This window comes from Myotis davidii, unplaced genomic scaffold (assembly GCF_000327345.1).
Source record: "Myotis davidii unplaced genomic scaffold, ASM32734v1 scaffold135, whole genome shotgun sequence".
Lineage (NCBI taxonomy): Eukaryota > Metazoa > Chordata > Mammalia > Chiroptera > Vespertilionidae > Myotis > Myotis davidii.
Genome location: NW_006289813.1, coordinates 3,289,475 through 3,309,194, shown reverse-complemented (window position 1 = coordinate 3,309,194; position 19,720 = coordinate 3,289,475). Strand labels below are relative to the sequence as shown.

General features: G+C 35.3%; 2 protein-coding genes across 5 annotated transcripts in view; one reads left to right on the top strand and one right to left on the bottom strand.

Annotated features, from left to right (window-relative positions):
* PPWD1 (peptidylprolyl isomerase domain and WD repeat containing 1) overlaps nucleotides 1-13,569 on the top strand; it is a 25,881-nt gene extending 12,312 nt beyond the window's left edge. Inside the window, exons 6-10 of the mRNA XM_015563110.1 lie at nucleotides 3,936-4,126; nucleotides 4,968-5,157; nucleotides 9,377-9,580; nucleotides 12,120-12,329; nucleotides 13,269-13,569. Coding sequence (XP_015418596.1) covers nucleotides 3,936-4,126; nucleotides 4,968-5,157; nucleotides 9,377-9,580; nucleotides 12,120-12,329; nucleotides 13,269-13,412 — 939 coding nt within the window. The 3' untranslated portion in view covers nucleotides 13,413-13,569. The remainder of the gene's footprint in view (nucleotides 1-3,935; nucleotides 4,127-4,967; nucleotides 5,158-9,376; nucleotides 9,581-12,119; nucleotides 12,330-13,268) is intronic.
* A 3,748-nt stretch (nucleotides 13,570-17,317) lies between these two features.
* Nucleotides 17,318-19,720, bottom strand: part of TRIM23 (tripartite motif containing 23) — a 31,020-nt gene continuing 28,617 nt past the window's right edge. For all 4 annotated transcript variants that reach the window (XM_006762418.2, XM_015563060.1, XM_015563061.1 and 1 more), the window contains one exon: nucleotides 17,318-18,169. In XM_006762418.2, coding sequence (XP_006762481.1) covers nucleotides 17,990-18,169 — 180 coding nt within the window. In that variant the 3' untranslated portion in view covers nucleotides 17,318-17,989. The remainder of the gene's footprint in view (nucleotides 18,170-19,720) is intronic.

Genomic DNA, 19,720 nt, shown 5'->3' with positions numbered 1-19,720 from the left:
CTGCTCGCCCGGATCTGGAGGTCAGAGTCTGCGACTCCCTCCCGATTGTAAACAATCGCGCCCTCCGCGCTGCCAGCCCCGCTCCGCGCGCCCTCGGTACCTGAGAATTTCACTTCAGCACTGCGTCCCCTCTGAGTCTGGATATAATATTCTCTTTACTCCTAGTTGCAGAATTTCCACTCAGCCAGCCCGCCTGTGTTTCTGGATGTTGTGGGTCCCTGGTTCAAGCTTAATTTGAATTGGTTGTTCAAGGCGGCAATCTCCGGCGTTAACCTATGCCGCCATCTTCGGTTCTCCTCATCAGTGGGACCTTTGCTGCTGCATCACTGATGACAGAGATTTTACATCAGGTTTATATTTCGTGACCTTCAGAGATATGCACAAGCTACTACTTTCATCCGTGAGGCTACTCCTATTACGAGACTTAACAAAATTCATCACTGAGAACAAAGATTGACAATTGTAAATGGAAGATTTTAAGAGAGGGTTTCGCGTGCCTGCAAAAGTTACTGGCGTCCCATGTTTGGCACGCATGCCAGGGGTTGCCCACCCCTGGTCTAGTGTAACTCACCTTTCTCCCTGCCTTTTACTCTAGCCAGTTAGGCCTTGCTTCAGTTCTTGAACATTCTGTTCCTTCTACCTGGAGTTACCCCTCCCTCCATCTCTCCCATTACCTGTTGAACTTGTTCTTCAAATCTCAGCGAAAGGGTCTCTTCCTCTGGTAGCTTTTCACTATTCATCCAGTCTAGGACAACTTTTTTTATGTGACTTTATATTACTATTGTCTTAGAAAGCATTTTGTATGGTCTGATTATTTGATTCATGTATATCAACCTCCAATAGACTAAACTTTATACAATCTATGGTCCTGTATCTGTTTTGGCTCATGATTGTATCTCCAGCATTAAGAATAGTACCTGACACATAATTACTGCTAACAAGAATTTGTTAGAGTGTATCATTATAGAATAAGAGTATAACCATGCAGAGTTAACTAGTTTTTCTGAAAATTGGGTCTCATCAGCTGTTTTCATCATGTAGTTCTTTAACAGCTAGGGGTAAGTCTGTGTTGAACCTTTGTAGCAGTAATGTTTACTGTATGACAGTGTTGATTCCAGTCTCAGTAGTAACCAATTTACATTATATTCCCTGCATTAAGCTCTTCAAAAATTCTATCACTCTTATTAGTGGCACTGTTGTTTGGTGGCAAGTGTTAAATATAATTTGCAAAACTCTACCAACTTGCAGCTCTTCTAAGCTTCCTTAGGAGAAGAAATATTCAAATCCTAGTTTCTGGATATAAATCTCTTTAACATACATACTCTGAGCTGTTCAGTCCCCTCTATTTCTTCATTATTGTCTTCAACATTTGTTGAAGTGATAGAACTAAAGTATCAAGAGCTCAGTATTAAAACCTATGTCAGGAGTTGATTCAGAATGAGAGAGTTTGAAAAAAAAAAGAAAAAGGCAAATGCCATTTAAATTCATTCCAAAGCTAGTAACTAGTAAGTCACTGGGTTTTCACAGTTCCATGTCACAGGGGGAAGTTTCTAACCAGTAAGAGTCCTAGTTTAAAAGACAAGAAATTTGATTGGATGGTGTGAAGTATCTTTTGGCATTTATTAGCCAGAATCACTGCATATGGCCACACAGTTGTGTATCACAGAGGCCCTGCTAGTAAGGCTAGAATTCTGTAGCAGGATTCTACTTATCAGGTTAGATTAACGTAAAATAAATATATGGCTCAGTGGTTGAGTGTCAACCTATGAACTAGGAGGTCAAGGTCCGATTCCTGGTCAGAGCACATGCCCAAATTGCTGGCTTGATCCCCAGTAAGGGGCATGCAGGAGGCAGCCAATTATTCTCTGTCGTCATTGATGTTTCTATCTCTCCGTCTCCTTTCCTCTGAAATCACTGGCAGATGGCCATCTACAAACTTTGTCTTGAAACTGAATCCTCTCTCTAACATCTAAGCTGTTTCTGACATATGAATATAGGAATCAATAACATATATTAGTCTCACAGATTGGAGAAAAGGAACTCTAATGACTAGGCTTTTTAGCTGGTCTGTAAGACCATTCCCTAACACACATACCTCCTTTTGATTTTTGGAGCATATTGTTCATTCCATATATAAAAAACTGGAGATTTCTAGTTAACACAGACATGAAAAAAGAAGTAGGTGGAACATAAGTCTGGCTTATTTTTATCTGCAATGGAGAACTGTTTTTGAATTATGTTCTTTGATGCCCTAAATGTCTGGAAAACTAAATGTAAAGATCATATATTCTGGGAGGCCTATAGTGTCATAATAGTAATTGGATGTGACCCTTGTTTTTATTTATTAATTATCTTTTTAAAAAGGAGCCCTAATTAGTTTGGCTCAGTGGCTAGAGCATCTGCCTGCGGACTGAAGGGTCCTGGATTCAATTCCCATCAGGGGCACATGCCTGGATTGTGGGCTTGATCCCCAGCAGGGGGCGTGTAGGAGGTGGCCAGTCTATATTTCTCATCATTGATGTTTCTATCTCTCTCCCTTTCCTTTCCTCTCTGAAAGCAATAAAATAAAATAATTTTTTTAAAAAGTAAAACATTTCCAAACTAAAGTATACCCATAAAAATAAGCATCTATCCTACATCATATTTACTAATGATGATCTAACTATAAGTATTACTCCATGTCAAAACAACTTGAAATATTTTCTGAAATATCATGAAATTGTTACACATTAGTGAAATAATAAGAGTTTATTCATTCAACAAGAATTGAGTGCTGCCCTAGCAGTTGGTTAGAGCATGATCCCCTGCACCCTGCATATGATCCCAGTTAGGTTGCACATCCTGGTTGGGGAGTGTCTCATCAATGTGTCTCTCTCTCTCTCTCTCTCTCTCTCTCTCTCTCTCTCTCTCTTTCTCCTCCTCTTCTCCCCTCCTCCTCCCTTCCCACCCTCTCTCCCCCCCAGTTCCCTTCTCTCACTCTCATTCTCCTTCCTTCTCCCTCTTCTTCTCCATCTGTCTCTAAAATCAATAAACATATCCTAGGGTGAGGATTAAGACAAAAAAATTGAGTGCTTAGTATGTCTCCTCCTCCTCCTGTTCCCTTCCTCCTCCTCCTCCTCCTCCTCTTCCTCCTCCCTCTCCATTGAGTGCTTACAATGGTTCTCAACCTTCTGGCCCTTTAAATACAGTTCCTCATGTTGTGGCACAACCATAAAATTATTTTCGTTGCTACTTCATAACTATAATGTTGCTACTGGTATGAATCGTAATGTAAATATCTGATATGCAAGATGGTCTTAGGCGACCCCTGAAGGGGTCGCGATCCACAGGTTGAGAACCGCTGGCTTAGTATGTCAGGCCCTGTGATCCTTATATAAGGACTTCATAGTCTACAGCTACATCAGCTAATATAGTAGCCACTAGCCATATGTGGCTCTTGAGTACTTGGTATGTGGCTAGTTCAAATTGAGATAAACTGAAAGTAAAAAATACAATTTCAAAGATTTAATACAAGAAAAAATAATTTTATCTTAATTTTATTGAATTGCTTAATGTTTAAATGTTAATATTTTGGATATGTTGGGTTAAAAAACATTAATTTTAACTTTCATTTTTTAATGTAGCTACTTGAAAATTTTAAATTACTTATATGGTTTGCATTATATGTCTAATAGAAACTGCTAGTCTGTAGCTTATAAATCGCAGCAGAAATATCCTATAAAGTAGTAATTACATTGACTGGTTTTTTTTATTTAATTAGAAGAACCAGTTAGTGTAAATTATTTTTTATGATTGAAATAGTGTTTAGAATCCTCCATACGAGATAACACAAATACACAAACTGTCAGTTGCTCTTAATGTATACTCTGCTTCTATTTGAATTCACATTCCCTTTATTATGTAGCTTTTTTGTTAATAAATGGGTTGTTTCCTAGATGTTTACTGAACTACAGCAAATGAGGCAACAGCTACCAGACATGGAATTTGGCCGACGAATGGCTGTAGAACGTGAGTTGGAGAAGGTGGATGCAGTGAGATTAATTAATATAGTTTTTGATGAAACTGGACATTTTGTGCTATATGGAACAATGCTGGGCATTAAAGTTATAAATGTAGAAACAAACCGGTAAGCTTTAATATGCTGTATTTTTTTAAATGCATTTATTGGGGACCATTTCCTCCTTCAGGGAAACAATGGGAGTTTTGTTTGTTCCAAGACAAGTGGAATGGTCCCAAATGTCTAAACTTAACCAAATGTTTTGACTGGATTTTTCTGTGGTCTTTCTGTTGTTTATACTCTTATGTAAAAAGTTTCCACTCATGTTTGTGAAAGAAATGGAAAGAAGATATGCATAGTTTCAAGTTGTTGTTGTTGTTGTTTTTTTAACAAGTTATAGTCTGTCTTTTGATTATTGATTTAAATTAGCCTGGTTCATGTTAAATGTTGCCAAATATTTTAACCACAGAATTCGGCATTACATCCTGCTAGACATAAAATCAGAACTTAAAATGCATGAAACCACAATAAGCCTTTTGTGCAAACAGTCCATTTGGTTTTAGTTCAGAAAGCTACAATCAGATACTATCACTGAAGGTAAATAAAAAGAACTTAAAAGTATATTTTAAGGAGAAAAAAATTTTATGCTGTACATTCTCACATATAAACAAATTTACATTTAGTTCTTAGCAATACAAAAATCTTTGAAGGTTTGCACATAGACTAAATAATGGGGATAGGTTAAAACTATATGATTGAACAATTGCAATTTTTTTTTACCTGAAAATTATAGCTCCCTACCAATTTTAAATAGCTTTTTTGGTGGTGAGGTGGGTAAAGAAACACTTTTAAAAAATCTTTCACTATTTTGTACAAAGATCAACGATAGCTGATTCCCAGCTTTTATCTGTAAAGTTGTTATGATTGGAATTAACTCTGAAAATTTTATTGTATAAAACGTGTTTTCCAGGTGTGTGCGGATCTTAGGCAAGCAAGAAAATATTAGGGTGATGCAATTGGCTTTGTTCCAGGGAATAGCCAAAAAACATCGTGCTGCAACTACTATAGAAATGAAAGCTTCTGAAAACCCCGTTCTTCAGAATATTCAAGCTGACCCAACAATAGTCTGTACGTCTTTCAAAAAGAATAGATTTTATATGGTATGTGGAAGTACTAAGAGATGGACCTTAATGTTTCTTCCAGTTTGGTTGGAGTTTTCTTTTCTTGGCTTGTGCTTTCAACTGAAGAGAATGTTGGCAATAATTGGCTTTCTAAACAACCAGAATACTATCTTATAACAATATTGTAGAATTTTTAAGTAGGACTTGATTGTAAGTATTTCTGTACAGTTTTCTATTCTGTTTTGAAAAGTTTTCAACCTGGCTTTTATAACTATTTGTGTTGTCTAAGATAATAGGAAGTAAGTGGTTATGGTAATAATCGAAGCCAAAATACTATGGGGTTTTAAAAATTATTCTGTGTTTTTATTATTTTACATTTTTTTCTCTTGAACATAATTTATTTCCCCTGAACTTGCACATTTTCTTCTTTAAACACATTTTTAACCATTTGTCTCTTTTGTAATGTTGCTACTTTAGAACTGTGTATTCCTGAGAAATCTATTTTCCCAGTGAGTTAAAAGTACTTTACATGTTAATTAAAATTGCGCTCAAAATCAAACTCCGAAGCTATCTACAAGTAGCACTGTTGGAACTGTTCAACCAAACCGAAAAATCTAAAGTATAGAGACCTCCTGTCCTTGATTTCTGTCCTTCACACTGCAGTCAGAGACATTCTGAGACCCAAATGTGATTACAGCAGGTCCTCAAATATTGTCATTTCCTTTTAACATTGAAGGGGGCTGGGGTTGGAGAGGACGGGGAATTGATTCTCGGCTGGCACCACTGTCAGTGTGGAGTTTGCACATTCTTCCCATGTCTGTGTGGGTTTTCTTTGGGTACTCGTTTCCTCTCACATCACAGAGATGTGCACATTAGTTAATTGCATGTCTGAATTGTTCCAGTCTGAGTGAGCGTAGGTGTGTGTGAGCGTGTCCTGCATGGAACAGGGTCCTGTCCAGGGTTGATTCCCGCCTTGAGCCCTGGACTGCAGGGATAGGCTCCAGCCATGCATCACCCTGAATTGGAATAAGCAGGTTGTGAAATAATTATCTAACTGGTTCTTATTAATCTTTAATATATGTATAGCTCACATTTATTTCAATGTTTCATCTCATTGTTTAATATTATAAGTGTTTTGGATCTTTGTTTAGAAGTTGGGGTGATGTTTTTGTGATCAGAAGTAATACCATAGGAACTTAACTCATTTATATCAATTAGTCTGTGGTAAAATTGATTTTGTTATACATTGTTTTGACTAAAGTCACATTTCCAAGAACCTATCGATGACATTGAGGACTTAGTATATTTCTCTGCCTAACTCCCCAGCTGTCTGTATTAGCTGGCCTCCTATCTTAATATTCTTCATTTTTAGGTCACTTGCTACTTTAACCATACAAAAGTTGATCTCATTTGTGATAAGTTGGTTATTCTTTTTATTTTATTCTTCTTTATTGATTAAGGTATTACATATGTGTCCTTACCCCCAATTGCCTCCCCACCCCACCCCTGTTCATGCCCTCACTGCCCCCCCACCCCCTAGTGTCTGTGTCCATTGGTTATGCTTATATGCATCCATACAAGTCCTTTGGTTGATCCCTCCCCTTCCCTCCTCCTTCCCCCTGACTTCCCACTGAGGTTTGATGGTCTGACCAATGATTATCTGTCTCTGGATCTGTCTTTATCATTGCATGTTCATTATATTCCACAAATGAGTGAGATCATGTGATATTTATCTTTCTCTGACTTATTTTGCTTAGCATAATGCTCTCCAGGTCCATCCATGCTGTTGCAAATGGTAGGAGTTCCTTTCTTTTTACAGCAGCATAGTATTCCATTGTGTAGATGTAGCACAGTTTTCTAATCCACTCATCTGCTGATGGGTACTTAGGCTGTTTCCAGATCTTAGCTATGGTGAATTGTGCTGCTATGAACACAGGGGTGCATATATCCTTTCTGATTGGTGTTTCTAGTTTCTGGCAACGCCATACTGTTCTCCACAGTGGCTGCACCAGTCTGCATTCCCACCAGCAGTGCAGGAGGGTTCCTTTTTCTCTGCATCCTCGCCAGCACTGTCCTTTGTTGATTTGTTGATGACAGCCATTCTGACAGGTGTGAGATGGTACCTCATTGTCGTTTTGATTTGCATTTCTCGGATGATTAGTGACTTTGAGCATGTTTTCATATGTATCTTGGCCTTCTGTATGATTATTCTTTTTTACATCTAAGCATTTGCACATGCTATTCCTTTTGCCAGCTACAAATACTAGTAAACCACCCAACTCCTACACATACTTCAGATCTCAGCTTGGAAGCCTTCTCTGACATCAAATCTAGATTAGGTGTGCCTGGTTGTGTTGGTGTCACACTTTTGGAGTAATTTTCTGGTATTATTTATTTTTTTTTTTGGTTTCTGATACTGTCATCTCCTCTTCATGATAATATAAAATCTGTAAACATAGGCACTACATTTTTTTTTTCACTATTAAATCCACAAAGTTTTGTAAAGTGTTTGGCCCATTATAGTATATTCATTTATTCATCTGACATATTATAAGCATCTGTGATGCTATTAAGGTTACCAGCATTTGGTACATGTAAGAAATAGCATTTCCCTACCCTGACCAAGCTTTTAACCTAGAATGGGTACATTCTTTTAAGGTGAGAATTTTCTTATAATTTCCAAAGTCATTGCTAAAATTTTATCAATATATGTTAAAGGAAAATAATTTTTCTTTTACCTGTAATTTAACCTGTTTTTACCTGTAATTTAACTTTTTGAAGGTACAAATTAATCACAAAATATAGTTCTTGATATGCACTAAAAACATAATTTTCCAACCACTTTATTTAAAAACTAATGAGTTTTCTTTTTCTTTCCCAAAAATTTACTTTTATGTTGATTAAACCACAGATTTTCTCATAAACTTGGAATAGAAAAAATAAGTCCCTCACAGTGTGTCTTTATACAGTTAACATTTCATGAATTATCTTTGAGGTTTATTAGATGTACATATTCTTAAGCAAAATTAAAATGGTCTATGTACATTTCTATTACTTTTTAAATCCAATATCATGAAATAAAAGTAAAATTTTATAAAATTTGAACTTTAGTAGTTTCACATGTGAGCTAAATCAAGATAACTTTATTTTTTTTTAAATATATTTTATTGATTTTTTACAGAGAGGGAGGGAGACAGAGTTAGAAACCTCGATGAGAGAGAAACATCGACCAGCTGCCTCCTGCACATCTCCCACTGGGGATGTGCCCGCAACCCAGGTACATGCCCTTAACCGGAATCGAACCTGAGACCCTTCAGTCCGCAGGCTGACGCTCTATCCACTGAGCCAAACCGGTTTCGGCAAGATAACTTTAAAGATTCATATAAATAGTACAACAGACTTGCCATTCTCCTTTGAAAACTGTAGAATAATATGTGAAGGCAATCACATCGTAACTTGGTTGTTTATTTGGAATCTATCTAAGTGGACCAAGGAATGCTATTAGGCAAGACAGGCCTGGGCACAAGCTTTACCTTCCTGCAACTCAGTTGGCGTCAGGTAGAGCTTTCTTCTTACTGAGAGTCAAAAGAAACAGGCCTTGAGAAATCCAGAGTTTTAACTGAAAGGTTTTTCTCAATTCTCTTTATACCCTGAGAATCCTGAGATTTCTGCAACTTCACTCAAAATTTACATTCTTTCTCCCAGGCTTCAGGGTTTAGGTATATCAGATGGGGCTCTGCAAAAAAAAAGAAGTCAAGATTCACTACTGATTGTCTGTGAATCCTCACCCTACCTTGCCCAAGTCTTGTTCATAGTAATAACAAGTTAATATATACACAGTGATCTCTGTATGGTAAGCACTATTCTCTAAGCAGTTTGCATCCCCTTTCATTTAATCTCGTAACAGGTACCATTTGGGTAGTTTTTATTATTCCCATTTATGAATGAGGAAATGTAAGAAGTGAATTTACTTACCCAAAGTCACATAACTCGTAAATGACAGAGCTGGAATTCAAACCCAGGGTTTCTAGTGAAAAGTAGGCAACAGGTGGCAGGTTAGGACATGATATAAGTATAAAAATAATTTAACTGCCTTACACACCCTTTGATAGGAAGTGATTCCTGAAATAAGGATTTATTCTGATGTGAATTCATACCTTCCTCAAATATTTCACTAGAAATTAAATTTGCTTGTTCATAAACTTTAACCAGATGAAAATTTTAATTCATTTACTCACTTTTTACTTTCCTCCTTTAGTTTACCAAACGAGAACCAGAAGATACAAAAAGTGCAGATTCTGACCGAGATGTTTTTAATGAGAAACCTTCTAAAGAGGAAGTCATGGCAGCTACTCAGGCTGAAGGACCCAAACGAGTTTCAGATAGTGCCATTATCCACACAAGCATGGGAGACATTCACATCAAACTTTTTCCTGTTGAGTATGTATTGTTTTTGTTGTGTTAACCACCATTTTAAATGTGTATATTTGAAGAAACTGTGCAACTTAAAATTTTTGTTATTTTGACTTAAGGAATTTTGCAGAATTGAAATGTTTGATAGAGCATCAACCCTGAAATTTCTGATTAATTGTTACTCTAGACATTTTTATACATATATACACATACTTAACAGGTAAAATACGAGGACAAACATCTCGGCTATGAAAGTGATGAATGAAACTAAAAAGTTATGCAAATGTATATTTCTATTACCATTAACTGCACATCCCAACTATAAGATTTGTGGCTCGCTTATTATAACTGGTTTTCCTCTCAAAGCAATCTCTTAAGGGGAGAATACTTATTTTTCCTTCCTGACATTTGCTAGACATAGATTTCCTCTTAGACTCAATAGCTGTATTTTTGAAAATGTATTCCAATAAAACACATAAGGGCTTCCATTGAAAAAGGGAAAATAGTATTCTGGACATTTTTAAAAGTTTGCAAAATGAGCATGCAATACCAAATACAGTAGTGTCTCTGGCTAGTCTTGATGCAAAAGGTGACATCTTTACAACTGATTTATCTTCGAATCCTCGTCCTACCTAGTACCTTTATTTAAAAGTACTTATTTTGAATATGAATGTTTTATCATGCCATACCTTGGTACTGAACAAAGAATTGGGTAGTTTTGCCCTAGCTGGTTTGGCTCAGCGGATAGAGCATTGGCCTGCGGACCAAAGGGTCCCAGGATCAATTCTGGTCAAGGGCACATTTCTTGGTTGCAGGCTTCTCCCCAGCCCGGGCCCTGGTCAGGGCTCATGCAGGAGGTAACCAGTCGATGTGTTTCTCTCACATCAATTTCTCTCCATCTTTCCCTCTCTCTTCCACTCTCCCTAAAAATCAATGGAAAATATTCTTGGGTGAGGATTAACAAAACCGAAAAAAGACGAACTAGGTATCTAGACTCCTGGATCATCTCATTTCAAGTATTTAGAACCCATGCACCCATTAAGCCTGTTGCTCCCTGATGTACTTCATTCAGGATTCTCTTGATTTTCCCCTCCAACCCCAGCTGTAAGAGCTATTACAGGAAAATGATACCACATTAAATTACCCCATGGGATTAGTTAATATTATTTAGAATGCTTCATACTCAGTGTGTCTGATTATCACTTAAAGTTGATTAAATTTAGGAGATAGCATTTTGGTGAATAAGTCCTTGGTCAGGAATGTGTCACTGTAACCATTAATACTGTTTTTATGAGAAAATTACCTTTCCTGGGAACTTAACCCATCATATATAGCAAATTGTATATATTTTAAGGTGCTATGGTTGTTGTTTTTACATTTTGGTTGTTGTTAATCCTCACCTGAGGATATTTTTCCATTTATTTTTAGAGTGGTAGGGAAGGGGAGAGACAGAGGGAAATCGATGTGAGAGATACATAGATTGATTGCTTCCCACTTGCCCTGACTGGGGCAGGAAATCAAGCCTGCAACTGAGGTACATGACCTTGACTGGAATTGAACCCAGGACCCTTCAGTGTGCCAGCCAATGCTCTATCCACTGAGCCAAACCAGCTAAGGCTATGGTTGTATTTTTTAAACTAAATAACCTTGAAGTCTAAATATTGTTAAACTCAACTATAATAAGCAATCTTGATATAAAGATACTACATTAAACAATAAAAGAGGTTTAAACCTAAGGTATAGCATTCTCTCACACTTAGTTTATTAGAAAGGAAGAGGAAAAATAGACTATGGAAGCCAAAAGAATAGTCATGAATATCAAATCTAGAAAAGGACTGGAATAGTAGCGTAATTACCATTTTAGAAACACTGCAACAATATTTTTTCAACAGCTGAAAACAAGGTCACATAATGAGTAAAGGGGTCATGCTGAGATAAAAACCAATAGCCACTGTTCTAGTGGCTAAATAAGAAGATACGATTTTAAGTAATAGAAGAGCCCAGGTGCCACTTAATCTGTGAGAACCACCATGCATAACTGAAGAACGGAATGAACTCTGCCCAGCATCTTGTTGGGCAGCATTCCATAAAACATATGTAGTTCTTGTTTACTGACAAGTCAGAAATGATAGGAGGAAAAGTCAAGCTTCAGGGTTCTGGAGGAATTAATGAAATGAAATCCAGAAAATCAAGTGGTTAGGGAAAGGTAGGTGAGAAGAATGAGGCAATTATATAAGATATTGTACAGAAACTAAAATTGACACTATTAATTGTAGATTATTGGGGAAGATATAGATGTCTATAAATGAGAATACCTTTGCATTTTTTTTTAAATTTGGTAGCAGTCGGGTAGTAGAAATACATCATCCAAATTAAAGTATAACTTACTGAGTTTAATAAAATCACTTTATAAAGTGACTGTTAACAAAGTTACAATTTTACTGAATACAAACCACTCTTTACAACCCTTACTCCAAAGCAGACATATAGAAAAGAACAGTGTAATATGTTTTTTAATAATTCTTAATTTTGAAAGTATTACATATGTTCCCTTTTTTCTCCCCATTAGTGCCCTCCAGCCCGTTTAATATATTTTTTGTGTACTTTCTGTTAAGGGCTTCATGATTCAGACTGGAGATCCAACAGGTACTGGTATGGGAGGAGAAAGCATATGGGGAGGAGAGTTTGAAGATGAATTTCATTCAACTTTACGACATGACAGACCATATACACTCAGCATGGCTAATGCTGGCTCGAATACTAACGGATCTCAGTTTTTCATAACAGTAGTACCAACGGTGAGTAGAACAGCATTATCTGTAAGCCAAAAATTCATAAGTTATGATCTAAGAGTAAATTCAGTGGATGAGAGCTACATTAGTCTTTATCAAAATGAAAATAATTTAGGTAAGAAAATATAAAATTACCCAACAAATCAGAAATACTTTGTAAACAATACTTCTGTAATTTAGGACACTTAAGTTTTAGTCATCTTCTCCACTGTTATTGTTTTGTACAGTTCAAAACAAATTATTTCACCTCTGGACCTGTTTCCTCATCTTTAGAATGGAGAATTAAAGTACATGAATTCCTGATTTTAAGGCATTTCCCCCACACATTTTTATATCTCTAAAATCAGAATGCAACCAATAGCATTGTAGATTTGACGGAATACAGTATAAGAATATCTAGCTTTATTGCTATGTAGTTCTACATGATTATAAAAATTATACACTTTATTTTTTGGAAACAAGCATTAAGCGTTGAAAGAAAAATATAACTATTATCTACCAGTCTCATGTAATATTCACAATACGTCTAGTATCACTATACCCAGTTTTAAGTAATAGATGAGGAAACAAATATGATTGCCTTGCCAAAGGTCAAGTAGCAGAGCGCCAGCATTTGAGTGCCCACGTCTTTAATGCCAAAGCACATGCTGCTTAAACTATTCCAAATTGCCTTTTAAACTATGCAAAGGAACTTGCCTTTAGCAAACACATTCCAGATCCCTTTGATCTGAAAGCTGCACATATTTAAACATTATACTGTGCTTTTATATTTTTCTTATAAACATGGAAATTACTCTTAAAATACTCTAAGTGAAATTACTGTAAATCTTTTTAATTACATAAAAAAGTAAAGCATAAATTTAAATTCTCTTTAATTTGCTCGCCCAGAGGGTGTGAATTAAGAAACCTGGTTTACCAAGATTTTCCGTTTGTCCTCCAACACAGCCTTGGCTTGATAATAAGCACACAGTATTTGGACGAGTGACTAAAGGAATGGAAGTTGTACAACGGATCTCCAACGTCAAAGTCAATCCCAAAACAGATAAGCCCTATGAGGATGTCAGCATCATAAATATTACTGTCAAGTAAATCAGATGTATCGTTTAATGTGTAAATAAAAATACACATATAGTAAACAGGATTATTTTACATTGGGAATCTCTTAAGACTTGCTGAACATACAAATCATGTTTCAAGGATTGCAGTATCGTATTTTTATATTTTTCATTAAAGGCCATTTTTTAAAGTTTTGCTTTTTTCTTGCAATATTTCTCATTAGGTAAAAAATTGAAATGGACTAAACTCAGGCAAAATAGCACTCCTTACATGTAATTTCTCATGAGACTCAAAATCATAGTAAATAATGAGTGGTATGCCTTTGTTTCTTAGCTTTTCAAACATGCCTGTTAATCTGCCCTCACGTGTTTCTTCAGACTTATGAAGAAAGGCCACGCCCTCCACGCCGCGCCGCCAGCCCAGCTCCATGCTCACTCCTACCTCAGAATTTCACTTCAGCACTGCGCCTCCTCTGAGTCTGGATATGATATTATCTTTACTCCTAGTTGTAGAATTTTCATTCAGCCAGCCCTCCTGTGGTTCTGGATGTTGTCAGTTCCCTGTTTCAGGCTTAATTTGAATTGGTTGTTCAAGGCAGCAATCTCCGGCGTTAACCTATGCCACCATCTTCGTTTCTCTCGATAGTATATGTTTCTTGTACAAGGTTTGTGTTCCATGGCAAATAGCTTTGTCTTTTGATCATTAAGTCATAAGTAAGTGTTAAGTAAAACCTCAGTAAATAAGTAGGAGGTCCCTTTGGTCATATTAAATTCCTTAATAATTATCAAATATTCTTTCAAATATAAGAATGAATATAGAGTCCTTGGTTTTATAGACATATTGATTTACCAGTTCATTCTTTTTCTAATGCAGCTAAATAATTTTTGTCCTCATTTATACTATTTTTTCTTACCTTACTTAATATACTATCAAAAAAATATAATTGAGTAAAAATTTTAGTATATAATGAGAGATTAATAGAAATTGTAGTAAAACAATGAGTCCAAAGTCTTATAGCGATTTCCCTTCTTGTTTACTTACCCTGATAACTTCATAACTACTAAGAACTATTGCTTCTAATTTCTGGACAGATTCTTCAAGAACTTATAGAAAGAACCTGTGCAATAGATCTGTTTAGGGATTTCATTCGTATACTTTAAATCTTAGCTTACACTTTTCCTTCTGTTCATCAGCAGGATATTTCCTTTATTCATTTTATACCACAAACTTCTTTTTAAAACAAAAATGTTTTTATTGATTTGAGAGAGGAAGAGAGGGATAGAGACACCAATGATGAGAATCATTGACAGTCTGCCTCCTGCACACCTCCAATTAGGGATCAAGCCTGTAACCCAGGCACGACTGGGAACCAAGTAGGTGACCTCTCCGTGCATGGGAGGATGCTCAACCACTGAGCAACACCGGCCGGGCTGCACCACAAACTTAAGTGATGGAAGCACATGCAAGTTTTGCTACTTTAAAATTGTATCCTCCTCATAAGATGTAGGACTTGAAGTTGGACATAAAATGTCTTTTCACTGTGACAAAAGCATGTTTTAAATTATTAGCAAGAAACCATCTGACATTTATTAGTCCTTTTCACTCATTCATTTAGGAGAAAAGTATAGCTAAGCTATCGTCTTCCCTATTCCTATTTTGCAAACTGAGAAGTATCTCAATGTTACATAAAACGTCTTTTAGCAATATTAGTTCATAGACTACAGCTAAGTTTTCCAAGCCATTTTCTAAAAATGGTTATTTAAAATGCTATTCTCTCTTACAATATTTAGGTCTTACAGAAGCCTACACCTAAAACCTATATGATCTTGTTGACCAATGTCACTCCAATAAATTTAATTAAAAACACACACACACACACACACACACACACACACACACACACACAATAAAATGCTATGTTCTCACATGAAATAAGGTTAAGTTTAAAATTTAAAAAGCAATAGACTCTTCAATGCAAAATTTTAGTCAAAACACTAGTTATAATACTCATTAAAATGTGACATTGCAAATACAGACTATGTTATTTCTAAATCTTTAATATACTACATCTCAAATTTGACGTGTGAATCCCTACCCCATTTTATTGTTTATCTTCACAACACAAACATGAATTTTTTTTCATTAAATTTTATTGGGGTGACATTAGTCCACATGTGTGGATTACTAATGTACAAAATCTGTATATAGGGCCATGTGCCCACCACCCAAAGTCAGATCTTTTCCTGTCACCTATTAGGACCCCTTTCTTCCCCCACCCCCTCCTTCTGGCAACCACCACACTGTTGTTTGTGTACATAAGCTTCAGTTTTATATTAAACATGACTTTTAAAAATAGTTACTACCCCTACTATTAGATGGTTCAAGAAACAGAATTTTTAGAATAACGATAGGACTTCTTTAAAAGGATTGTAACAGTTTATTGCTGTCTATAATGATCATATGTGTAATGAAAAAATGGCTTCTGGTGATTATAAAGCATTCCAGAATTACACACCAGGGCTATACACTTGAAAAACCTGCTTTACGTAAATCATACAGTAATATGTAGGCTTAATACAGAAACTCAGGGCTAGGAATCAAATCCTAATAGATTGTATTTAACATGTTTCTCTTATTCTTAAATTTGACATTCCCCAGAGGGAACTAGCACAATCTTAACTAATCATTAGTGAAAGAATACTACCACAAATAGTAATAATGGCCTAAGAAAAATACTTCTTAAAAAAAAACGCAAACATTACTATTATGTACATTATAACCAGGTCTAAGCACAGTTTTAAAAATTGTGTTTAGTAATATGTTAAGAATGTGAATACAAAGTTTAACAAAATCGATAAAATAAAAAATAATTTACAAGGAAAGCAAGTTTACATGTTAGTGTCAGACATTTTTCTTTCAATTACCTAGTAGATAAATCAGTTCAAGGGCTCACAGACAAATGTAACATCTTTATTTTTCACAGTTATTGCAATCAGTCCAATATTAAATAATTTAATTCATAAGTATTATTTATATGCACAAACTACACTTGTAACAGCATGACCTTTTACTTGAAAAATAAAGGACAATATAATTATATTATTTACACAATGCCCATAACACTAATGGACAGTTTTTTAATGCTTTGTTTTCTAAAAGTTTTGTTGTTTTTAAACAAAAATAAATTGAAAGAGAATGAACCAAAACAGTACCACCAAGTCACATTTTGTCATCAGACATTGATGTCCTCATAGTAGTTCAACTAAGATTATGATTGAACTTCATCCTAAAATATAAAAAGTATTTTTTAAAAACCATGAAATCCGCCTGGCTGGAGTGGCTCAGTTGGTTGAGCGTCATCCTTGCACCAAAAGGTTGCCAGTTAGATTCCTGGGGCACAGACCTGAGTCGCAGGTTTGATCCCCAGTTAGGGAGCACATAGGATGTAATTTGATCAGTGTTTCTGTTCTCTCATTGATGTTTTTCTTTCTCCTCTCTAATCATGTCCTTAGGTGGGGATTAAAAGAAAAAACAAAACAAGAAATCCAATCTAGCTATGTTCAAATATAATAAATTGTATTGCCATAATAAGAGAACATCCTTAAAATATGAAAAAGTAAAGAGCGCACAGAATTTTATAAACTTTTACTCACAATACTGCATAATAAATGTGATAACTTTTTCAATGTTTCTTCTGTTCTTTTCTTAGATGTGCTTTTTCTTTTAGCTTTTCAAGGTCTTGTCACAAAGAGCTTTAATCACATTTTATTGTCAAGATAAATGCACTTTTTTTAAAAGAAATACTAAGTACTTTAAATATGCTGAAAAAGTAGAAGGGCAAGTTTAGAACTATAATCTAGGAAATAATACATCCAGGTTCAGCCCTGAAAACTGGTCTTTCATAAGTGAAGGTCAACTAGAACATAACTGACTTTCACAGTTTTATCATTATTAATTATTCTTCAGGTTAGTACTAATGTTACAAATCAGGCCTAGTTAGGCAACTTTTCATTTTGACTCACTGGGTTTTATACAAAATGCTTTAGGAGAAAGTTTTAATAAAACACTGTATAAAATATTAATTTTCTATAGCTTATAGTCTTAGCTTTAAAGGTTTTCTATTACTAAAGGTAAAAGTAATCCTATAACCCAAAGATGCAATTTGTGAATCCTATTTCATTAAGTCATTGCCATTCTTACTATTAAATACTGCCAGAATTCAGGAAAGACAAGTAAAGAAGCCATGCCTCACTTGCTGCAGAGGTCTTTAGGCACTCGGTTGGCTATAAGAATACATCTTCACTTACCCTTTCTCTGTAACTATTTCTCAATATATGGGTCACATATAATCTGAAAAACTCAAATAACAAATGTACATTTTAAAAAATGTAAAATCAAAAAATCCCTAATCCAATTTAATCTCAATCAGATATTTAAATTTTGCTATAGAATAATTTTGGTAAAGCAATATTGTACTTAATTCCCAATCCAAAATTCCTTTCATATACATATCCTAAATTAACTATCTTTGAGATGTAGAATTTGTTACAACATATTATGTGCAAAATAACTCTTAACCACAAAACTTGAAACAACTGCTGCATTTAAAATCAAGCAACATCCAATACTCCAGCAGCCACAAGCTGCCGTGAGAGCCAGTCCAACCCTTCGTATAGTCCCATCCCACTTCGAGCATCACAGCCCTGGATATACCAGCTACGGCCACAGCACAGTTTATGAAGACTGAGAAGTTCAGTGATTTCTTCTACTGAAAGGGCTCCAGCAACATCCTGAAAGATATATGCACATCAGAATTTCTTAAAAATCAGTTAATATTGACCATCAATGTCATCATCATTTTTAAAATTATTACCATTTATAAAGAATTCTATTGGTACCATTCTAACCATTCACCTTTCAGTAATTATTCTGAGATTAATAAAACTAGAAAAAAAAGAGTTTTGGTTAAAATCATTTACTTACTTGTATTATATATTGTTTATATAGCAGCTTTACAATGAAATCAATAAAAGCCATGCAGCCTGAATGATACTGTCTGAGTCATTATAAGGCATCAATTTAAAAGAAAAATTAATGTGTATATATTTTTAAATTCGCTTATACATAGGGTTTACAAAATGAAGGGTTTATTAAACTATTCAGAATACTCGAACATCCCTACTTCCCAGAAGAGTCCACCAGTAATATTCTCATATTTTTCCAGAAAATTTCCATGCACATTTGTACAAATAAACACAAATAGGAACATACTCTAATTTTGTTATTTACTTAACATGCATGTTGAATATAGATAGCTTTCTATTATCAAGGACAAACAGATTTTCCACATTAATTTTAACATGTGAATTGCATTCCACTGTGCAGGTGCAACATCATTTTCTTTACCAGTCCTATACCAAATGTTCCAATCCTGTAAGAAGTTGTGTGCTTATGTGCTATTACAAATACATACATATTTTTTACATACATTTGCAAAAGTATCTGTGGAATAATCTTAGGATATCTGTCTGCAGGATATATTACTAGAGGTATAATTACAGAGGGTATATGCATTTCCCCCTAAGAAAATGTCTCAGTTTAATAACCACAGCATAGTGTATGTAAGTCTTATGATTATCAAAGATTTTTGTCTTTCACAATGTGATAATTGGAGAATGGTATTTTACTTTGTCTTATTTGTATGTCTTTAATCATAAGTACAAAAAAGAGTATCAGCTTACTTTTGGCCATTTTTTAATTAGGGGGAAATCCTATATTCCTCATCGTACTCCTCCTTATGACATCTAAGCCACTCTGTGGCACTTAAAACCATTTTGATGCTCCTAGAAACTTATGGTCAAGATCTAGAAATTTGCTGTTCCCTGTCCTTCATCCTCCCCTTTCAATCACCAAATTCTAACAATTCTACCATCATATAGTATCTTCAATCTGCTTCCACCTATCTATTCCTCTAAATAGGGATCTTGTTAAATCTCTCACTTGAATTACTGCAGCAATTTACTGCATCTTCCTGTCTCTAGTCCCTTACCCTTGATTAATTCTACATCCTACCACCAGGGTGATGTTATCTTACAACCAACTAATCCAAAAACCTTTTGATGGCTCTCCTTTCCTCACAGAATAAAACCTACATATCTCAGTATGGTCCTGTCAGGCCTTCCTTCACAATGTGGCCTCATCTGTTATTCTAGATTTTCTTCATCCTCTACCTGCTCCTCACATACAAGTCCACTAGATGCTCCCTAAAAATACGAATGCTTTTATTTTCTCTGCCTACCATATTCTTGCCTTCACATACTGATTCAAAGACTTATCCATAA